The following is a 19,667-nucleotide window of genomic DNA, read 5'->3' as shown; positions in this document are numbered from 1 at the left end:
ACACCCGTTCATGTAAATAATTTTTTTTTTAACAATAATATAAAATTTTATTTTAAAAAAAAAAAACTACAATAATCAACTCAAAATGATTTTCTTTACAAAAAGAAATTAAAACAACTCGAATGGTTGATAAAATGTGATTTATCAACCTTTTAAATAAAAAATTACAAACCAATTTCATTATAAAATTTTTATTTAAAAATTCAAAACCTTTTTCAAAATAAGAAGTCACAAAAACTTAACATTAATGGTATACACCTCAAAAATATTAATTTTTACACTTAAGTAACAAATAAATGCCATATTTTTTTATAAATAGTGTATGTGGTTAGTGTGGGAATTAATATTAATTATTTTTAAATGTTTTTTTTTATCGCTTTATAATGGTGTTAGTTTTAAAAAATGTCTTTATCTAAAAAAACATCATTGTAGATAAAATTTTTAATTAATTTAATTTATAAAAAATGACATATTTTAGTATGAATTTTATTAATTTCCTGAGGAGAAAAAAAAACAACGATGTGGTTGTTTTTTAAAATAATATAAATAATAAAAAAAAAAAAAAAATCTAATCTTTTTCAGAGGTAGCAACAATGAGGAGAGTTCATTAAAATTCTTTTCTATATTTTTACAATGCCACTATATTGAATAGATTTATACGTGTGGTAAAATATTTTACCATATATATTAAAAAAATTTTGAATACATATATTAATTTCTTTAACATTATAGTGAAGGTTTTCTCAAATATAACTTTTATAGATAAAGTGAGGATATACCTCCTGTTAAATAAAGAGTCTATTCAGCTAATGTTATACATGCTTATTTTTGGATGTACCAACAATTTTATACTTCATATATATAAAATATTATTTTTTTTTTATTTTTTTTTTTCAAATATGCTTGATATTTTAAAATCTTTTTAAAAAACTAATAAAATTATTTTATTATTAAATTAATTAAAAACTTTATTCTAACAAAGCTATTAAATTTTTATTTGTATTTATTCTTTATATTTTTTATATTCTTTTATTTTTTTTTAAAATATAAAAAAAAAAAAATTTAAATTTAAATGGATTTAATTAACTACTCAACTATAGCTGCATCTTTAGTAGGTGCAGGTGTAACATATGCTCTTTTAAAAGGTAAAAACAACAATAATAGTTCATGTGGAATTGAATTCCCAGATGTTGCTTTAAAAAGATGGGAAAATTTAAACAATGGTTATAAATGGGAACAATTTTTAGAAGATATCAAAGAATTAGACGATCCATCACAATATAAGGAGGTATTAGATGAATGTTTAGAAATTAAAAGATCTGGTGAACATTATAAATCCTTGATGTTGTTCAATAGAGTTTTAACAACAATTCAAAGATTAAAAAATAATAAAAGTAATTATAAAAAAAATTGTTGGTTTTATTTATATTAAAATTAATTAAATAATGACTAACTAAATAAATAAATAATAACTGCAATATTTAATGATTAATTTTAAATTTTTATTTTAGATGTTTTATTTAATAAAATCAATGACTATATCGAAGAAAATAAACCATTAAGAGTGATGAGAAGTGAAGCAACCCAATTAAGAGATTGTACCAATGCATTTCTTAGTGAGGAAGGTGGATGGAAGGTTGATAACTATCTTACCAATAATGTATTATTCTCCTATAGAAATAACGGTAGACAGTTGAAATCTAGAAAGTTCATAAAGGTAATTGATAAGCCAATGAAGAATCTTGCATGCAGAGCTGAAGAAATCCAATTTATTAATACTTGGAAATGGTACCAAACTGGTACTTTATTGGACAATGTCGATGGCACACAAATATTGAGTTTTATCTCAATTCTTAGCAAATTCTTTATTCTTAATCGTGCTGCTTATTGTTGGAAAGTTAGTTACTTTTTACCAGATGGTTCGTTGGTTATTGCTTATAACGGCGCTAATAATAGACAAGAGGACTATGACTTGCCACCATTACCCGAAAATTTCGCTAAACCAGATATTTTTTACCATGCTTTTCGTTTCATTCCATTGACACCCGAAAGAACTATAGTTATCTCTGTGTTATGGAGTCTGATCCAAAAATTTGGTTCCAACCATACGAAGATTTTATTAGACAAGGTAGAATATTTGGTTCTCGTGAATTGGTTTTGATGGATGATAACTCAAACTATATAAAAGGTACTGAATTTGAAGATTTTGTAAATACAAAACCAATCTATAAACAAATTGACGAAACTATTTTAAATTTAAAAAAGAAACAACAAAAAAAACAAAATGTTGAAGAAAATGAAAACTAAACCATTGTTTAAAAAAATTAAAATAAAAATACAAAAAATCAATGTTTATTATTATTATTATTTATTTTGGGTTTAATTATTATTTATTTTAGATTCGAAAAGAAAAAAAAGAATTACTATAATTTTTTTTTTTTTATTATCTATTTATTTGTTTTATGTTTTTGTTTTTCTAGAACTAAAACTTCATTCTTTAAAAAATAAAAAAAAATCTTTTTGAAATTACACCACAAGAAATTTAAAAAAAATTTAAAAAAATTAAAAAATAAAAAAAAAAAATATTTATTTATTTCATTTTTTTTTTTTTTTTTTATTTTAAAAAGGGTTTATTTTTATTTTTTATATACATATACTTATTAAAAATGGATAACTCTAATAATTATAATAATATTAATAATGATGGTTTGAATAATACTGAAATTAAAGTTGAATTAAATGTTGACCTAAGTTGTCAATCATGTGTAGATACAGTAACAAAGGAAATAAAAGACAAATTAAAAAATACAAAAATAATAAAGTCAGATTTACAAGACCAAAAGTTTATTTTACAAGGTACAGATTTAACAATGGATATATTAGATACAATTAAAAACACAGGTAGAGAAGTTTCAATCTGTGGTATAAGCCCAATAGAAAACAACAACAACAATAATAATAAAGATAACAATATAGAAGAATCACAGCAACATATAGTAGACGGTGCAGCAGTATGTTCGCTTGGTATCATTGAAGGTTGGGAAAAAGGTTGTGGTGGTAGCGGCGGAGAAGGCAGCAAAGGTGTATATGGTGTAGTCCGTTTATTAAAAGCCTCAAAAGAGAAAACTTTATTTGAAGGTAGAGTCACTGGTTTAAAACCTGGTAAACACTCATTAGTAGTACATCAATTTGGTAATTTAACAAGTGGTTGTGACAATGTTGGCGAACCATACATTTCAAATAAACAATCAAATAATATATTTAGCGATAATAATAACAATAGTAATATAGATACAGCAAAAGGAAATAAATGCAGAGAAATTATAAATAAAATAATTGGAACATCATTAGTTAAGCAAGATGGTAAAGCTGAATTTAGAGTATTATCGGAAAAATACGAATTCTGGGATTTAATTGGTCGATCAATTGTCTTACATTCCCAAGATGCCAAATATGCTGATACCCATAAAGAATCCAAACCAGAAAGTGACAATATTTTAGGTGAACGTATTGCCTGTGGTGTAATTTGTAGAGCCGCTTTAGTAGGACAAAATCCTAAAAAGATTTGTCCTTGTGACAATCAAAAAGATTAAAAATATTTAAATTTTTAACCCTATATATATAAATCATATGGTTTTGTTATAATTAAATATTAATAGAAAAAAAACAAAGATAAAAATAAAATGGGTTAACCCAACTTATAGTTTTAAAAACTATAAAATGGGTCAAACCCAACTTATAATTATAAAAATTATTTTTAATATTTTATTTTTTTACTTCCTTAATTTATTCTTTATCTACATTTTATTTTAATATTTTTAGACTACAGTCAGTTAAAATGAAAACCTGTTTAGTCTTAAAATTAAACACGCTAAACATACACCAAATATTTTTGGTGTAAAAATTATTTTTTTTTTATTTTATTTTATTTTTTTTTATTTTTTATAAAGAATGTTTTTTTTTTATTTTATTTTATTTCATTTATTTATAAATTGTTAAATAAACTATTAAATCAAATAATATTTCAATCTTTTTAATTTTTAAATTTTGTAAAAAAAAAAAATCCAAAAATTTGGTGTGTGTAAAAAACACCACTAAATCAAAAAAAAAAAAAAAAAGATATCAAAAGCAGATATTTATAATTTTATAAAACCATTTCTTTTATTATTTTTTTGGTGTAACACTGACATCACTTTCACAATTATAATTCCTTCTTAACAATTCAATAGAATTTTATTTTAAAAAATTGTTAACCAGTATTATCCAATTTTTTATTTTCCCGACCATCTACGTCTAACGAATATTTAGTGCAGTTGCACCTTTAAATTTTAAAATGGATTCAGTAGGAGTTGCAGTTGATTCTATGTAAGTTGGAATATTACTGTGATTTTTCAAAAAAAAGATTTTTTTAATTCAAAAAAAAAAAAAAAAAAAAGATTCGTTTTTTTTTATTTTTTTATTTTTATTCTATTTTTTTTTTTTTTTATTATTTTTATTTTTTTTAAATTCATTTTATTTAATATAATAATTTTTTATTTTAATAAATAATATCTATCTATTTTTTTTTTTTTCGTTTAAATATTATTTTTCTTTTGTAACAATAAAATTGATAATAACTTTTTTTTTTTTTTTTTTTTTTAAACACCTTTCAAAAAAATAATTATTTAAAGTAAAGAAAAAATGGTTTCACCAGATACATTTATTAATGGTCCAGAATATTTTGGTTCAATTCCACATGGTGGTGAATTAATCGATTTATTATTAAAAGGTGAACAATTGGTCGAATTAAAAAAAAGATCAGTCACAATGCCAAGTTTGTTATTGACTAAGAAACAATTATGCGATATCGAATTATTGATTAATGGTGGTTTCTCACCATTAAAAACTTTTATGGATGAAGACACCTATACAAGTGTTTGCAACTATATGACATTAGAAGGAAGTGAAGATGGTACCGTTTTTCCAATGCCAATTATTTTAGATGTTACCAAAGAAACCTTAGATATTGTATTAGCAACTGAATCAAAAGAATTAGCATTACGTGACGAAGAAGGCAATCTTATTGCCGCTATCACTGTCAGCAATTATTATAAACCAAATAAAACTGAAGAGGCACAAAAAACAATGGGTTCAGTCGATCCATATCACCCAGGTGTAAACACAATTTTCAATACTAAAGAATACTATATCAGTGGTTTATTAGAAGGTGCTCAATTACCAGTTCATTACGATTACAATTCTCTTCGTCGTACACCAAAGCAAGTCAGAGAAATTTTCAGAGAAAACAATTGGGAAAATGTTATTGCATTCCAAACTCGTAATCCAATGCACAGAGCCCACAGAGAATTAACTGTTAGAGCTGCAGAGCTTAACCCAGGTTGCCACATTTTAATCCAACCAGTTGTTGGTATGACCAAACCAGGTGATATTGATTACCACACTCGTGTTAAATGTTACAAGACTATTATTGAAAGCTATCCAGAAGGTTTGGCTATGCTTTCACTTTTACCATTAGCCATGAGAATGGGTGGTCCAAGAGAGGCAGTATGGCACGCAATCATCCGTAAAAACTTTGGTTGCAATCATTTCATTGTTGGTAGAGATCATGCAGGTCCAGGTGAAGATAAGAATGGTAATCTCTTTTATCAACCATATGAAGCACAAGAATTAGCTCTTAAAATGGCTGATCGTTTAAATGTTAAAGTTTTACCATTCCAAATGATGGTATATGTTCCAGACCACGACAAGTATTACCCAGTCGATGAAGTTCCAAAAGGTTTAGAAACTGCAAATATCTCTGGTACTAAACTTCGTCACCTTTTACGTACTGGTGGTGAAATCCCAAATTGGTTCACTTATGAAAAAGTTGTACGTATCCTTAGAGAGTCATGCCCACAACGTTCAAAACAAGGTTTCACAGTTTTCTTTACAGGTTTTAGTGGTAGTGGTAAGAGTACTATTGCAAATGCTCTCAATGAAGCACTTTTAGAAGATGGAAGCCGTTCAATTACCCTTTTAGATGGTGATGTAGTTCGTACTTTCCTTTCAAGCGAGTTAGGTTTTTCAAAAGAACATCGTGACCTCAATATTAAGCGTATAGGTTTTGTTGCATCAGAAATTTCAAAAGCTGGTGGTATTGCAATTTGCGCACCAATTGCTCCATACGAAGCTGCTCGTAATTTCTCACGTCAAATTATTTCTCAAAATGGTGGTTTCATCGAAATTCATATTTCAACTCCAATCGAAACTTGCGAAAAAAGAGATCGTAAAGGTTTATATGCTAAAGTTAGAGCTGGTCAACTTAAAGGTTTCACTGGTATCGATGACCCATATGAAGCCCCAGAAAACCCAGAATTAAGAATTGATACTACAGATGTTTCAGTTAAAGATGCTGTCGATATTATTTTAAATCATTTAAGAACTGAAGGTTATATAAATTAAAAATGAAATTATATAATAATAATAATAATAATAATAGTAATATTACTTTTTTTTCAAATATTTTTAAAAATAAATAAAATTAAAAAATAAAATATATAGTTTTATTTTTAAATTATTAAATAAATAAATACTGTTTAATTTTATTAAATTTAATTTATATATTACAAAGATTCTTGTTGTTAACCATAATGATAATTGGTTCGCATTAGTTTTACCATCTGTGAGAACAACCTGAAAATGGTGCGGTTAGAATAACGGCAAATACAGCAGCAGTAATTAAACCAGCGGTTGCTAAACCATCAGCGAATTTAGCTCTTGATGTTTTTCTCATTTTTACATAACCATGGACAATCTTAAAATCACCGTGTGTAATTTTACAATAATATGGCCCCATTTCTACTCTATTACTGATAAAGGATGAAACTTTCTTTTTACTACCTGGTAAACCTTTAAATTCTTTTCTTTCGAGTACTGATAAATTTTCCCTCCATGTTTTATATACATCGATATAGTTTGATGGGACATTTGTTAAACCAAAATCTAGTGCAGTAATGGCAATTTCAATAGTACCATGTTTTGCAAAATATAATTTTTCTTTAGTTTGCACTTCGACACCCTAAAATAATAAAATAATAAAATTTAAAATTAATATTGGTTTTTATTATTTTTTTTTTTTTTTTTTTTACTTACCAATGGTAATAATGATAAATTAATACCTAAATAACCTAATAAATCATCACATGATCCATAATCATGGTCATATACTTTGAGCATTAATAATTCTGTTCTAACACTTTCAACAGATAAATAAAAAGTTTCTTCCCAAACTGGATTAAGGTTATTTGAAACAAATTTGGTTTGTGGGTATGTTACAAAACATGATGATTTAATTTTGACGTATGGATCTGACGATTTTGAAATAGTATCAGCAACCATTAAGTTATGGCCACGAATAATTCTAAGTTTAATGTTTCCTTTTATTTGATCACAATGAAAATCACTGCCGTTTGGTGCATATAAACAGCCATTGACAATTTCAGCTGGAGCTGCATTTGGATTAATTGTACAAACAGTATTTGGGATATTTTGTGGTTGTTGTAAATACATTTGTTTTTGAATTTCTTCGAGTTTAGCTGGGTCAACAGTAACTTGTGATTGTAATTGTGCATGTTGTTGTTGGATTTGTTGATATTGTAATTGTTGTAATTGTAATTGTTGTTGTTCTAGTTGCTGTTGTTGTTGTTGGATTTGTTGGTAATGAAGCTCAACTTGTGCTTGTTGCTGTTGTTGTGCTTGTGCTTGTAATTGAAGTTGTTGTAATTGTTGTTGTTGTTGCTGAATCAAAATCAATTGTTGCTGAATAATTTGGTCTTTGTCGCTTTGAAACTGTTGTTGTTGTTGTTCATACTGACAATCATCAATTTTGGCTAATGAAACGGGTTGGTTATCCATCTTAATATATTTTATAAAATAATATAATGAGTTTAAAAAAAAAAAAATAGATTTTTTTATTTATAAAAATAATTTTTGAAAAAAAATTAAAAATAAAAATAAAAATAAAAATAAAAATAAAAATAAAATATGGCACAACTGATCAAAAATCGGTGTGTTGCGCAATTTTGTATTATCGACAAAAAAAATATTTTACACTGTTGCTTTTTATAAAAAATAAAGAAATATTAAAAATAAAAGAATAAAAAAAAAAAAGAAAAAAAAAAGAAAAAGTGGTTTTTATTATTAGCAATTGATAATTATAATATTATTAATAACATTATAAAAATATATAAAATTCTTTTTCTTTTTTTTATATTTATTTTTTTTTTTTTTTTTTTATTTATTTAAATGATCATCTTTTTACCCCAACAACTAACTGATACTGTAAATTCTAAATTGTGGACATAATGTACCCAGTTTATTGGAATGTAAATTGATTCACCAGCAGTGAGAACAGTTGTGTAAACTTTTTTACAATTTGAAAAAGCTGGATGTTGTTCAATTGGAACACCATGGTCATTTTCATTGTATTTGACATCATTTTCTTTAAGTTTATCATTATTGATGTTGTTTTCATCTTCTGGGGGGACCATAATAACATATTTGGCGCCTCTATTTAAAATATAAATAAAAACTTAATATTATTTTATATAATTAGAAAACTGTTTTATTAATAACCTACCTAATTACAGCAACAACATTATCACCAGTATCTTTATGGAAATCTGTAGCAGAATCTGGTGAACCAATGAATGCACCTCTTACAACCATATTATGGATGTCGGTGTTGAAAACCACTTCATTCTTTACATCATCTTTAAATTCACTAAATTCATCGAATAATGCAAAGTTACGAAGGTATGGTTTTTTACATTTTCTTAATTTATTTCCTTTTTAAAAATAAATACATTAGATTTATTTATAATAATGATTTGATAAATTGATTTATTTGTTTATATATTTATTTATATATTTATTTATTTATTTTGTTTTTTATTATTAAATAATTACCATTTTCATCAACACTTTTAAATTCATTATTTAATGATTTGTTTAAATATTCAGAGAATTCCATTCTCTTAATATCGTGCATTGGTCCAAAAGTGCACATATCAACATCAACTTGATGTTTACCTACCTTATCCAATAAATACTCTGGTGTCCATTTCTTTATAGCATCCCAATCTTTTGCAAATTGTGAAAAAACAATTGGTTGATTTTCTTTAATTAATCCATAAAAATAATCTTTGTCAATAGTTTTATTATCTACTCTTTTAATTGATTCAATATTAACAACCATCTAATGTTTTATTATTTATAATTTTATTATTTTATTAATTTATATTTTTATTTTATATTTAAAATTTATTTTTTTATTTAAACTATTAATTTAATTTAATTTTTACTTTATAATACAACAATTTAAATTATATTTTATTTATATAATTTTATAAAAATCAAATTAAAAATTTAAAAAAATATTAAATTTTTTAAAAAAAAAAAAATTAAAAATAAAAAAGAAAAAAATATTTTCTTTGAATTTTTTTATTTGACTATCGATTAAAAGAAATATTTTTCTTTTAATATATTTCATTATATATCTGATATTTTAGATAATAAATTTTTCTTTTTAAAATAAAATTTATTCAATTTTAGATAAAAAAAATAAAATTTTTTTATGAATAAAATTTATTTTCAATAGGAAGGCACACAAATATAATATTTATTCCGTACTATATAGATAAAAAAATAAATAAATATATAATAAACAATATATTATAAATAAAGAAATTTTTTTAAAAAACTATTAAAAATGATATGGATAATAATGAAAAAATAAAATATTTTATTATTTCAGTAATCTTATTACATTTGAAATAAAATTATCAAATAAATATTTTTAAACATGCGGGTTTAACGGTTGTAGGGTCATAGGTAATAGTAGTGCTATAAACACATCGTGGATATCAATGACTGCAGATTCAATGAAGCCATTATTTATATCTGATTAGTTATTTTTTAAATATTTATTTTGTGGGAAAGCTGGAAAATATTGGAAAGCGCCAGGAACATTAATTTGACCATTAATAGAATAAATGGATACGGTTAAGCCATTTGGATTTGGTGGAACAGTTGCGCTAAAATAGCACGAAACTGTATTAGTATCGATATATTTTGGTGATATACATGGAGTTTCTCCAACTGTAATACTAAGTGAACCGGCAAAAAAGTTGGAGCCACTAATTGTAATTGTGCCACCTTGTGTATAATGAAGTTTTGAAATACTTGAAATAGTTTGTTCGGCATACACAGCATTAAAGACATCTGAATAGACATCATTAACGACTCTTAGACGAACTGGAAGGATTGAATTAAATGTACCTGCTGGGGCATTACATAATAGTCTCCAAGTATCAATTAATGTGCAAGTAGTATACTCTACACCATTGATATAAATTCTCCATTGGCGATCAATATCATTTACAAGTTGATTACTAAGATAATTGCCTATGATTTCCACGATACCTCCTTGAACTGGTGGAGTTGAAATTGAAATAATTCTTGGTTTCATTGATAAAATACTATACTCGCCTGCCAAGTATGTTGAATTTAAACCATCGACACCTAAAAATACTTTGTTACAAGATAGATTATTGAATACAACTGGATTATAAAAAGCAGAAACCTTGGTATGTGGGGTTATCATTTGAATATTGTTTATTGGATGACCACAAGCATATACAGTTACTAGGTTTGGTTGATTACCAAAGTCAGAACCAGAAATTGTCATCATATTGGTTTGGTCATCAAACTCTATATTTTTTTCTGTTGCTGGATATTGGTAACTAATCATAGCTGTTAAAACTGAATTGGTATTGTAACTAGAAACACGTATTATGTTATTAAAATTTGTTGAGCCTGCACCACCAGTACCTGGTGGCACATTTAAAACAATTTGGGTTCTATCTACCCAAGTATAATCTGTAATTTCAACTGCTCTATAAAATAACTGTAAATTATTTGATGTACCTTTAAATGTAGTTTTATCGAAATAACGGCCATTAATTGTAACAACACCACCTGTTGTTGGCAAACGGTTTCCTGATGGATAAACAACTTGGGAAATTTGTGGCTAAATTAATCTATTAGTATTAATAAAAAAATAAAATAAAAAATAAAAAATAAAAATAAATAAAATAATAATACATACACTAAAATAATAGTTTGATTTGTAAGTCCAATCCTCATAGGTTGCTTGGAACTCACCACTTTTAATATAATCTGCTATTGGTATATTTGGGCAATGATACATCTCTGATGAGAGATATGAACATAATGAAGTAATATCTTGATCATTTAATTTAAGGGAAGCTGTCTTAATTGAAGTATCATTTAAAGAAATTTGAAAATAATCTAGCCCATTATAAAAATAACTTATAAAAAACCTTATTCCATAAACTTTTTAAATTTATAAAAATTAAATGAATGGAATGAAAAAAAAGCTTGTTAATAAAAATCAAAATAAAAACATATAAAAATAAAATATAAGAAATCAAAATCAAAAGAAAAAAGAAATATCAAAATCAAAAGAAAAGAAATATCAAATTAAACAAATACCATTTTGTAAAAATAAAAAGAAAAATACAAGTAATGATATATTTTTCATATTATTCATTTTCAGTCGTTTATATATTATTATTATTATTATTATTTTTATGGGTAATAATAAAATTTTATAAAAAATCAAAAAAAATTATTATAAAAACTTTTTTTGTTTTAATTTTTTTTTATTTTAATTTTTTTTATTTATAATTTTTTTTTAAAATTCAAGTTTCTTTAATTTTTTTTTTACTTTTCTTTTTTTTTCTTTTTCTTTTTATTTTTTTCTTTATTATCTTACCTTTATTACATTATTTTAATATGCTATAATATTTTATACATACACACACAAACTTAAATACCCCACTCACTTATTTTCGAAAATTATTAAAAATTTTATTTTTTATTTTTTATTTTTTTATTTTTTATTTATTTTTTATTTTGTTTAATATATAACACATTTTTATATACTAATAACTTGTATAATATTATTTTTTATTTTTTTTAGTATATATAAAAACGAATAATTTAGTTTTTTTTTTTTGTTTTTTTTTTAATAATCTAACATCTATACACACCTATCATATTTAATATATCTTAAAACAAAAACAAAAAAAAAAAACTTAAATCTTAAAAAAAAATGGAGAAAAGTTCAAATTCGATTGGTACAGGTACCATGATAGATATGGCAAATTATAATGAAAATTTGCCATTAGTGGATAATATTTCTATTTCAAACTTAAGTGTTCAAGAATTATTAACAGAATCCGAAGTTAGAAGGCAATTAAAAACCCAGCCAGTATATTTAAAATATGTAATGATCTAAAAAATATTATATAAAAAAAACTTTATAATTCAATCAATTATAAAACAATAATCAATCATAAAATTAATTAATCTATCAATGATCAATGATCAATCAATCAACGATCAGTCAACGATCAATCAATCACAATCAATTAATCACAATCGATCTATTATCCATATAACATCGATTCTATCCATCTCTACATTATTTTTTTATTAAATTTTGAGATGGTTTATAAAAATTTATATTAACATTTATAATATTATTATATATAGTTTTGGAAAATTTTATTAATCATATCAATATTTTATAGTTTACCATCAATTCAATTTGTCCTTTTTCAAATATCCGAACCAACAATTGAATGTTATTATAATTATAAATGTTTAAGACCACTTTTAGGTATACCCGCTTTTAATAATGTAGTTTCAAATATAGGTTATATAGTAGCTGGTGCTTCATTTATAATGATCGTTTATTTTACTAGTCAAAAAGAAGATGGAGTTCACGGATTACATACAGATTTATCATTGTATTATTGTTTAGGTTTAGCAATTACCTTCGAAGGTGTTTTCTCTGGATTATATCATGTTTGCCCATCAAGATTAAATTTCCAATTCGGTAAGCTTATATCATATACATATTAATAAACCAAACAACAATATCTAACCAACATTTTACCTTAAAGATACTACTTATATGTTAATTGGTTCAGGGTTATTGTTTTTTACTCTACATCAAAAAAGACATGCAACATTAACAGCAGGCGCCTTTAAAGCATTTTCATTCTTTTCATTATTTGTCTTTTTAGAAGTAATTTCATTATCAAAAATTAATGTTTATGCGTAAGTAAAAAATAATAACAATGATAATGATTATAAATATTAATAATATTACTTTTTTTTTTTTTACAAATTAAATTTAGATTTTGGATCATATTTACTGTTGTATTTGGTTATGTTTCAGTTGTAGGATCATCATATTTATTAGCACACAAGAGAATGGAATTAAATTCAAGCTTTGGATACCTTGTCAAATCATTAAAAAGAATTTTGCATCCAAGTACTATCGAGGATAAATCTAGATTCTTTTCAATTTTATTTGCAAATGTTTTAAGTTGGGTCATTGTTGTTGCTTTTGGAGTTTATAGTATTATTCATAGTGTTTCAAATAATTTCTCAAATTTAATATTGTAATGTATCATTTATCTACTGTATACACTTTTAAAGTATTTGTATTAATTTTTTATTTATTTTTATAGAGGTATTATGGTTTTAAATTTCTTAATTTATTTAGCTTATTATATTGCAATGAAATATAGATATGGTGAAAAAGTTTACTTGTCAGTTTGGATTTTATTAGTTGTAATGTTTGTATCATGGGGCTTTGCTATTTACTTTTTCGAAATTCCCCTCACCAACAAATTTTTAACATTCCAAGAATCCCTTCAACTCAACAAACCTTGTGTTTTATTCAACTATAATGATTGGCACGATTGCTGGCATTATACCTCCGCATTGGGTCTTTTCTCTTTGGTTTCTGTAGTCTACTTTATTGATTGGGATTTAAGAAAAACACCAAGATCTTTAATTAGAGTATTTTAATTATGGCACAATAATAAATAATATAGATAAAATAATATAAATAAAATATAAAATATAAAATATAAAATATAAATAAATAATAAAATAAATATAATAATATATAAAAATATTAATTAGATTTAATAAAAAGTAATAAAAAATAAAGATTTAAAAAATAAAGATTTAAATTATTTTTGGAAATAATTTAATATTTACATTGTAATACTACATAATATTTATTGTTTATTTGTTTGAATTATAAATGATTTTAAATCTAAAGGATTTAATGAAACATTGTCATCTATAATGTTTATAATGGAATTAAAAGATAATGTTGTTTCTTCTATATTTGAAATATTAAATAAATTAAAAAAGTTGTTAATTGATATTTGGATTGGTTGTGAGTCCATACCTTGATTAACTTCATATATATTTAACAGTCTAATAAAGTAGTTTGAATCTGTTGAATTTTGTTTTGTAAATGTTAATAGGTGTAAATCATATGGTAGTGATTCTGAAAATGGTTTATATAATGTATTATAGGCTTGAGTCCATTTATCAATACTGATATCACTAACGGCTGAATAAACTGGTATTAAAGGGTTTTCTAAGAGTAATGAAAGTGGTGTTCTTATTTGTTCTATATTTGATGGATCGCCAAACAAAACCCTAACTTTGATTAATGGATTTGAAATATCATTCATGTTTTCATGAAGAGTAGAGCCCAGCGATTCGGATCTTCTAACAAAAAGTAACTCTAAATCTCCATTGCTTTGACTACTAGCTCCCATAGTTTGTCTCGTTAATACTGATAATTGTTTTGGTAAAGGTGTTTGAACTTGATCTAAAATCTGTGCTGTATTGATGGAAGGGAAAAAATTGGCAGCAATAACACTCCATGGTTCATCATCTCCAAATACTACTTTATATTGTCTTTGCATCATTTCTAAACCATTGCTTGTATAAAAAATATTATTATTATTGATATTTGTGGAAAATTTACTTGCAACCTCTTTGTTCCAACCAGCAGCAACTATATTATCAATTTCAAAATATTGCTCTTCATTAATAAATTGGCCCAGTGTATTATTTGAATTATATACAATATATGATTGAGAGCAATTAGATGTATAAATAATTGTTACAATTTTAACTAATGTACCATTGGTAATATAGTATTTTGGATTAACTGGTTTTAGATTAACTGGGGGACCATTGGGTCTAAATGTATAAGAGCTGTCGCTATAACTTGAGTATTCTATATAGTTTTGTGTAATTGGGATTGATAGTTCATTTCTTTGTAAATCATCAAAACTATTTAAACTTAATAAATTATAGTTGTTAAACTTGAAATTTAAATTAAATAATGTATTACCAATGGTAATAGGTTCTGAATCTTGAGCTATTTCATTTGAATATATTACTTGGGAAATTATTGGTTTTTGAACTATTTTTTCTTCAATCAAATATAATAATTCTTTATTAAAAATTTGACCGGAGCTATCAGTGATGATAAAAAAATAAGTTGAGATACCAAGGGCTGGAGTTTTAATTTGAGTATAAATATACCAATTTCCATTTTTATCCATTCTTTGAACTGTTTGTGATGGAACAGGGTTTAGGTCGTAATCATAGATAGCCACAATAATAGATTCTGGAATTTCAATTTCTACAAATTCATAACGGTCCCACGATAAACTATTTGTGAAAGAAATAGCATAAATATCACCTTCGTTTGGATTGTTATCAATGATGGTATTATTACATGAATAGTCTAAATATATAGTCTGATTTGCAAGTAAGAAACCGACAGCACCTGGCATTACTTTAAGCATAGTTTGATGTTGAACTTCCTCTAACATTTCCATGTAATTTTTTCTAACAGCGAGTATTGATGTTCCGGTTACTGCATCATGGTGAGTAAGGATACCACTAATATTTCTATGTCGAGATATTGCACCAAAAGCATCTTCAAAATCAAAACTAAAGGGACTATTTGCTAATTTACTCGAAGATAACGAGTATAGCATTTCAGCGGCTCTTAATAAAGAATCTGACTTTCTAACAACTTGTTTTAATTCTGCATAGGAGCTATAAAAACCAGACCAATAGTTTGCACATGTTCCAAAAGAGGACAAATAGTTTTGATACTCGCACTGAGTATATACAAAATAATCATCACTTGAAAATTTTGGAAATGATATTGGTTCATCATTTGAAGTTTGATCCATAGCTGTACTATTAAAAACTGCTTCAAAATATTCATCCAAAGTTGCATATTTAATATTGATACCAAAATGTGGATTTGAGTTAAAATACTCTATGAGTCTATCCATGTTATCAAATTCCAATGCTGAGTTCTGAAATCTAAAATCTCCTCCAAAAGGTAACAATAGATTCTTATGCCTGAATAAAGCTGATCTTTCTTGAACAATTTGAAAAAATAAATTTGCTCTTTCTTTAATATTATCTTTTGTAATTGGTGGGTTTTGCGAAGAAGGACCTTCAAAATCGAAACCAGTAGTATATGATAACATTGGAGCTAGATAATTTTCAATTGATAAACTTAATTAAAAAAAAATTATTAATTATTTTTTTTTTTTTTTTTTTTATAATTTATGATAATTTACAATGGTGAGCTATAATGATGGTCCAAAACATGTGTAAATATTGATAGATTTTTGTTATTTGGGGATGGGTACCACATAAATTCGAATTCTCTTTCAATTTCCATTATCCCTGAATCTTTTATATCCATTTGCTCTGCATTAAAAACATATTTAATTCTTTCATCAATTCTATTGATCACATGATACTTAAACCCCATTAAAGAAAACAGTGTTGCTGTTAGCGTTGAGGGTCCAAATGGATCAATTTGCCAGCCGATTTCTGGTTTTACTTGAAATTCATTTAAAAGAAATTGATGACCAAGTGTCATTTGATTAATAACTGCTTGATAATCTGTTGTGGCTTCATCATTTTGAGCCCATCCCCCACCTACAAAATATAATTGTTTATCTTGAACTAAACCTTTAACTGTTTCTTTAATATTTGTTGTCTGCTCACTGTACCATCTTTCAAAATAAACCCTATAAAAAAAAAAAAAAATAAAAATAAAAATAAAAAAAAATGGTTAAGTAAAAAGTAAAAAGTAAAAAAATAAAAAAAATTTATACTTACATTTCAGCCCAATTAAATTTTTTGGTTGGGTCTTTTGATAAAGTAGCTACAATATTATCTAAAACACGGGTTACATTTAATTCGTAATATGAGTTGTATGTCTGTTTCCAACCAACGTCGCTGTGTGAATGAGGAATTAGAAATACTTGAATTTGATCATTATTTTCCTTTGATGTATTTACATAAATTATATTTAATATAACAAATAAAAATATAATTTTAATTCTCATTTTTTTTTGAAAATTTAAAACAAAAAACAAAAACATTTTGGTGGCACATAAATTTCAAAATTTTATAAAACAAAAATTTATAAATTAATTTAAATAATTTTTTTTTATTTTTTTTTTCATTTTTTTCAACAAATTTTTAGAAATATCCTCATCCAGGGATAATTTAATATTTTTCCTATTACCTTTTTTTTAAATTTTTGAATTTATATCATATTATGATATTAAAAAAAATTTTATTTAGATTTATAAAAAAAATTATAGTTTAACAAAGTAATTAAAGGAATTGATGATGAACTGTAGTTTATTTATTAAATAATTATTTTATATTTATTAAATAATTATTTTATATTTATTTGTGTGTTTTGGAGTTATTTTGATTTTATGTATGGGTTAAAATAGATATATTTTTTGTATGTGGTGTTTGAATTGTGCTAGTGTTGGTGTGTGTGTTTTTTGAATATTGTGAATTTATTTATAATGTTTATTTATATAGAAACAAAAGGAATTAATACTTCAGTGGTAGTAAAATAACAATATTTTTATTAACATCATTACTACTTGTATTATTAATATTATTTACTTGGGACGTTTATTTTTAAGATTGGTGGTGGGGTGGTGGTGAATAGTTTTATAATAAAAAAAAAAAAAAAAAAAAAAAAGAAAAAAGAAATATTTTATTATACAATTTATTTGATATGATATAAAATAGGTTATAATAATATTTTTTAAACCTATTAGGGGTAATCCATACCATTAAGCCACCTCAAACACTACCAAACTAAATCAATTGAAAAAATTTGCCAAATAAATTTTATTTTCTCTATGAATGAAAATAATGAACAAAATAACAATGAAATAAAATAAAAATCTTTAAAAACCTGAAAACCCTATACCTCCTCCTAAAATTGATATTGGTATTTAACCAAAATATTTTTTCATTTATTTTTAATTTTTATTGAAAAAAAAAAAAATACTTGAAAAAAGTTTTACTAAAATTTAATCTAATTATGAAATTGGCCAATGCTGAATAATTTTATTATTTCTATGAATATTCCAATTTGTAAAATACATATAAAATACAATTATAATACAAAATATATTTTTATAAATAAAACTTGAAATGGCTCATACTACCACTCACACCCCACACAATTTCAAAAATCATGAATTTTCCGCTGTGTGAGAATTTACCATAAAAATTATCCACCTGAAATTCTTTTAATTAATATATATAACTACAAAATTATAACTGGGAACTAATTGATTTTTTTTTAAAAAAAGTTCATATAAGCACTTATTATTCATGGTGATTATGATAGTTTACTTATAATACAAAAAATAATATTTATTAAATATAAAATAAAAAAATTTATTTAATATTATAATATATATATATTTTTTTTCCGAAACCCAATATTTTTTTTTATTTTTTTATTTTATTATTTTACCATTATTTTAAGTAGTGGTATCTTTATTAAAATTAATAGAAAATGAAATTGCTATTGTTATTGATACTAATATTTACAATAAACTTTATTTTTGTTAAATCCCAACAAAGTAATAAAAAAAAAGAAAAATAAAAAAAATAAAATAAAAATAAAAAAAATATTTATTAATAACTATTTTAATTTAATTATAGCACTTACTTTAAATGGTGTAATTAGAGATCAAACGCCAAGTCGTAATCCAGATTTCCAGTTTAATGTTGTTTCACAGAAAGGGGCTGTTAAAACAGATTTAGGAGCTGATGGTACTCCAGTTTATTGGTAAGGTTCATATTAATAAAAAAAAAATAAAAATAAATATTAATTAAAAAAATTTTAAAACTATAGTTGTGGTGATTCAGCTTATAACTCAATACATAATTCAACTACATTTTATAGTAAGTATTATTATAGATCATAATAGAGTATTTTATTAACTTTTTTAATAATTTTTTAAAAGGTTGGTTTCATGATGTTAGTGGAATTAACATTCCAATTCAAAAGAGTATTATATTAACCCAGAGTCCCAACGACCCAAATATTTACATTTACCAAAATTATACATATTTTCCAATTGATGGCGAGGTATGATATACAAGTTTAGTTGGTTACTTTACTTTTGTATTAATTATTTTAATTTTAATATTTAAAAATTATAGGGTTTTGATAATAAAGTAAATAGAGTTCTATATATGTCTTGATTTTATTTAACAGAACTAACATTCTATATGATATAATAGGCAAAGTTTTTAAATGAACAGGTATACCTTGATGGTAAAGGTGTTGCTCACAATTTCCATTTCTGGTATGTATATTCATAAATTTTAATTTTAATTAAATAATATTA

General features: G+C 24.3%; 9 protein-coding genes across 9 annotated transcripts; 5 read left to right on the top strand and 4 right to left on the bottom strand.

Moving 5' to 3' along the window:
- Positions 1–1,072: 1,072 nt before the first annotated feature.
- Positions 1,073–2,307, top strand: DICPUDRAFT_153420 (uncharacterized protein; the record flags this gene model as incomplete). The annotated part of the gene is made up of 3 exons (XM_003289058.1): positions 1,073–1,394; positions 1,512–2,078; positions 2,129–2,307. 3 exons carry the CDS (start codon positions 1,073–1,075, stop codon positions 2,305–2,307), a joined length of 1,068 nt encoding a protein of 355 aa, XP_003289106.1.
- A 407-nt stretch (positions 2,308–2,714) lies between these two features.
- On the top strand, positions 2,715–3,578 carry DICPUDRAFT_19840 (uncharacterized protein; the record flags this gene model as incomplete). Its single annotated transcript, XM_003289057.1, has 1 exon — positions 2,715–3,578. A coding segment is annotated over one exon (864 nt), but the record flags the coding sequence as incomplete, so codon positions are not given.
- Positions 3,579–4,680: 1,102 nt separating this feature from the next.
- DICPUDRAFT_88344 (sulfate adenylyltransferase) lies at positions 4,681–6,441 on the top strand (the record flags this gene model as incomplete). The annotated part of the gene is made up of 1 exon (XM_003289056.1): positions 4,681–6,441. One exon carries the CDS (start codon positions 4,681–4,683, stop codon positions 6,439–6,441), a length of 1,761 nt encoding a protein of 586 aa, XP_003289104.1.
- A 319-nt stretch (positions 6,442–6,760) lies between these two features.
- DICPUDRAFT_20697 (uncharacterized protein) lies at positions 6,761–7,419 on the bottom strand (the record flags this gene model as incomplete). The annotated part of the gene is made up of 2 exons (XM_003289043.1): positions 6,761–7,057; positions 7,132–7,419. Coding segments are annotated over 2 exons (585 nt in total), but the record flags the coding sequence as incomplete, so codon positions are not given.
- Positions 7,420–8,279: 860 nt separating this feature from the next.
- DICPUDRAFT_55855 (uncharacterized protein) lies at positions 8,280–9,339 on the bottom strand (the record flags this gene model as incomplete). Its single annotated transcript, XM_003289042.1, has 3 exons — positions 8,947–9,339; positions 8,618–8,825; positions 8,280–8,547 (listed from the first exon to the last, which is right to left on the bottom strand). Exons 1-3 carry the CDS (start codon positions 9,233–9,235, stop codon positions 8,280–8,282), a joined length of 765 nt encoding a protein of 254 aa, XP_003289090.1. The 5' UTR covers positions 9,236–9,339.
- Positions 9,340–9,943: 604 nt separating this feature from the next.
- DICPUDRAFT_79859 (uncharacterized protein) lies at positions 9,944–11,602 on the bottom strand (the record flags this gene model as incomplete). Its single annotated transcript, XM_003289041.1, has 3 exons — positions 9,944–11,068; positions 11,147–11,394; positions 11,554–11,602. 3 exons carry the CDS (start codon positions 11,600–11,602, stop codon positions 9,944–9,946), a joined length of 1,422 nt encoding a protein of 473 aa, XP_003289089.1.
- Positions 11,603–12,175: 573 nt separating this feature from the next.
- Positions 12,176–13,947, top strand: DICPUDRAFT_79858 (uncharacterized protein; the record flags this gene model as incomplete). The annotated part of the gene is made up of 5 exons (XM_003289055.1): positions 12,176–12,349; positions 12,619–12,964; positions 13,032–13,188; positions 13,269–13,535; positions 13,605–13,947. 5 exons carry the CDS (start codon positions 12,176–12,178, stop codon positions 13,945–13,947), a joined length of 1,287 nt encoding a protein of 428 aa, XP_003289103.1.
- Positions 13,948–14,140: 193 nt separating this feature from the next.
- On the bottom strand, positions 14,141–17,336 carry DICPUDRAFT_98237 (uncharacterized protein; the record flags this gene model as incomplete). The annotated part of the gene is made up of 3 exons (XM_003289040.1): positions 14,141–16,491; positions 16,557–17,015; positions 17,107–17,336. The coding sequence occupies 3 exons, from the start codon at positions 17,334–17,336 to the stop codon at positions 14,163–14,165; spliced, it is 3,018 nt and encodes a 1,005-aa protein (XP_003289088.1). The 3' UTR covers positions 14,141–14,162.
- A 1,317-nt stretch (positions 17,337–18,653) lies between these two features.
- On the top strand, positions 18,654–19,625 carry DICPUDRAFT_98236 (uncharacterized protein; the record flags this gene model as incomplete). The annotated part of the gene is made up of 6 exons (XM_003289054.1): positions 18,654–18,893; positions 18,976–19,102; positions 19,169–19,218; positions 19,281–19,405; positions 19,480–19,494; positions 19,561–19,625. Coding segments are annotated over exons 1-6 (447 nt in total), but the record flags the coding sequence as incomplete, so codon positions are not given.
- Between the last annotated feature and the right edge of the window lie 42 nt (positions 19,626–19,667).

Source organism: Dictyostelium purpureum (genome assembly GCF_000190715.1).
Source record: "Dictyostelium purpureum unplaced genomic scaffold DICPUscaffold_160, whole genome shotgun sequence".
Lineage (NCBI taxonomy): Eukaryota > Evosea > Eumycetozoa > Dictyosteliales > Dictyosteliaceae > Dictyostelium > Dictyostelium purpureum.
This window is presented reverse-complemented; position numbering and strand designations above follow the sequence as displayed.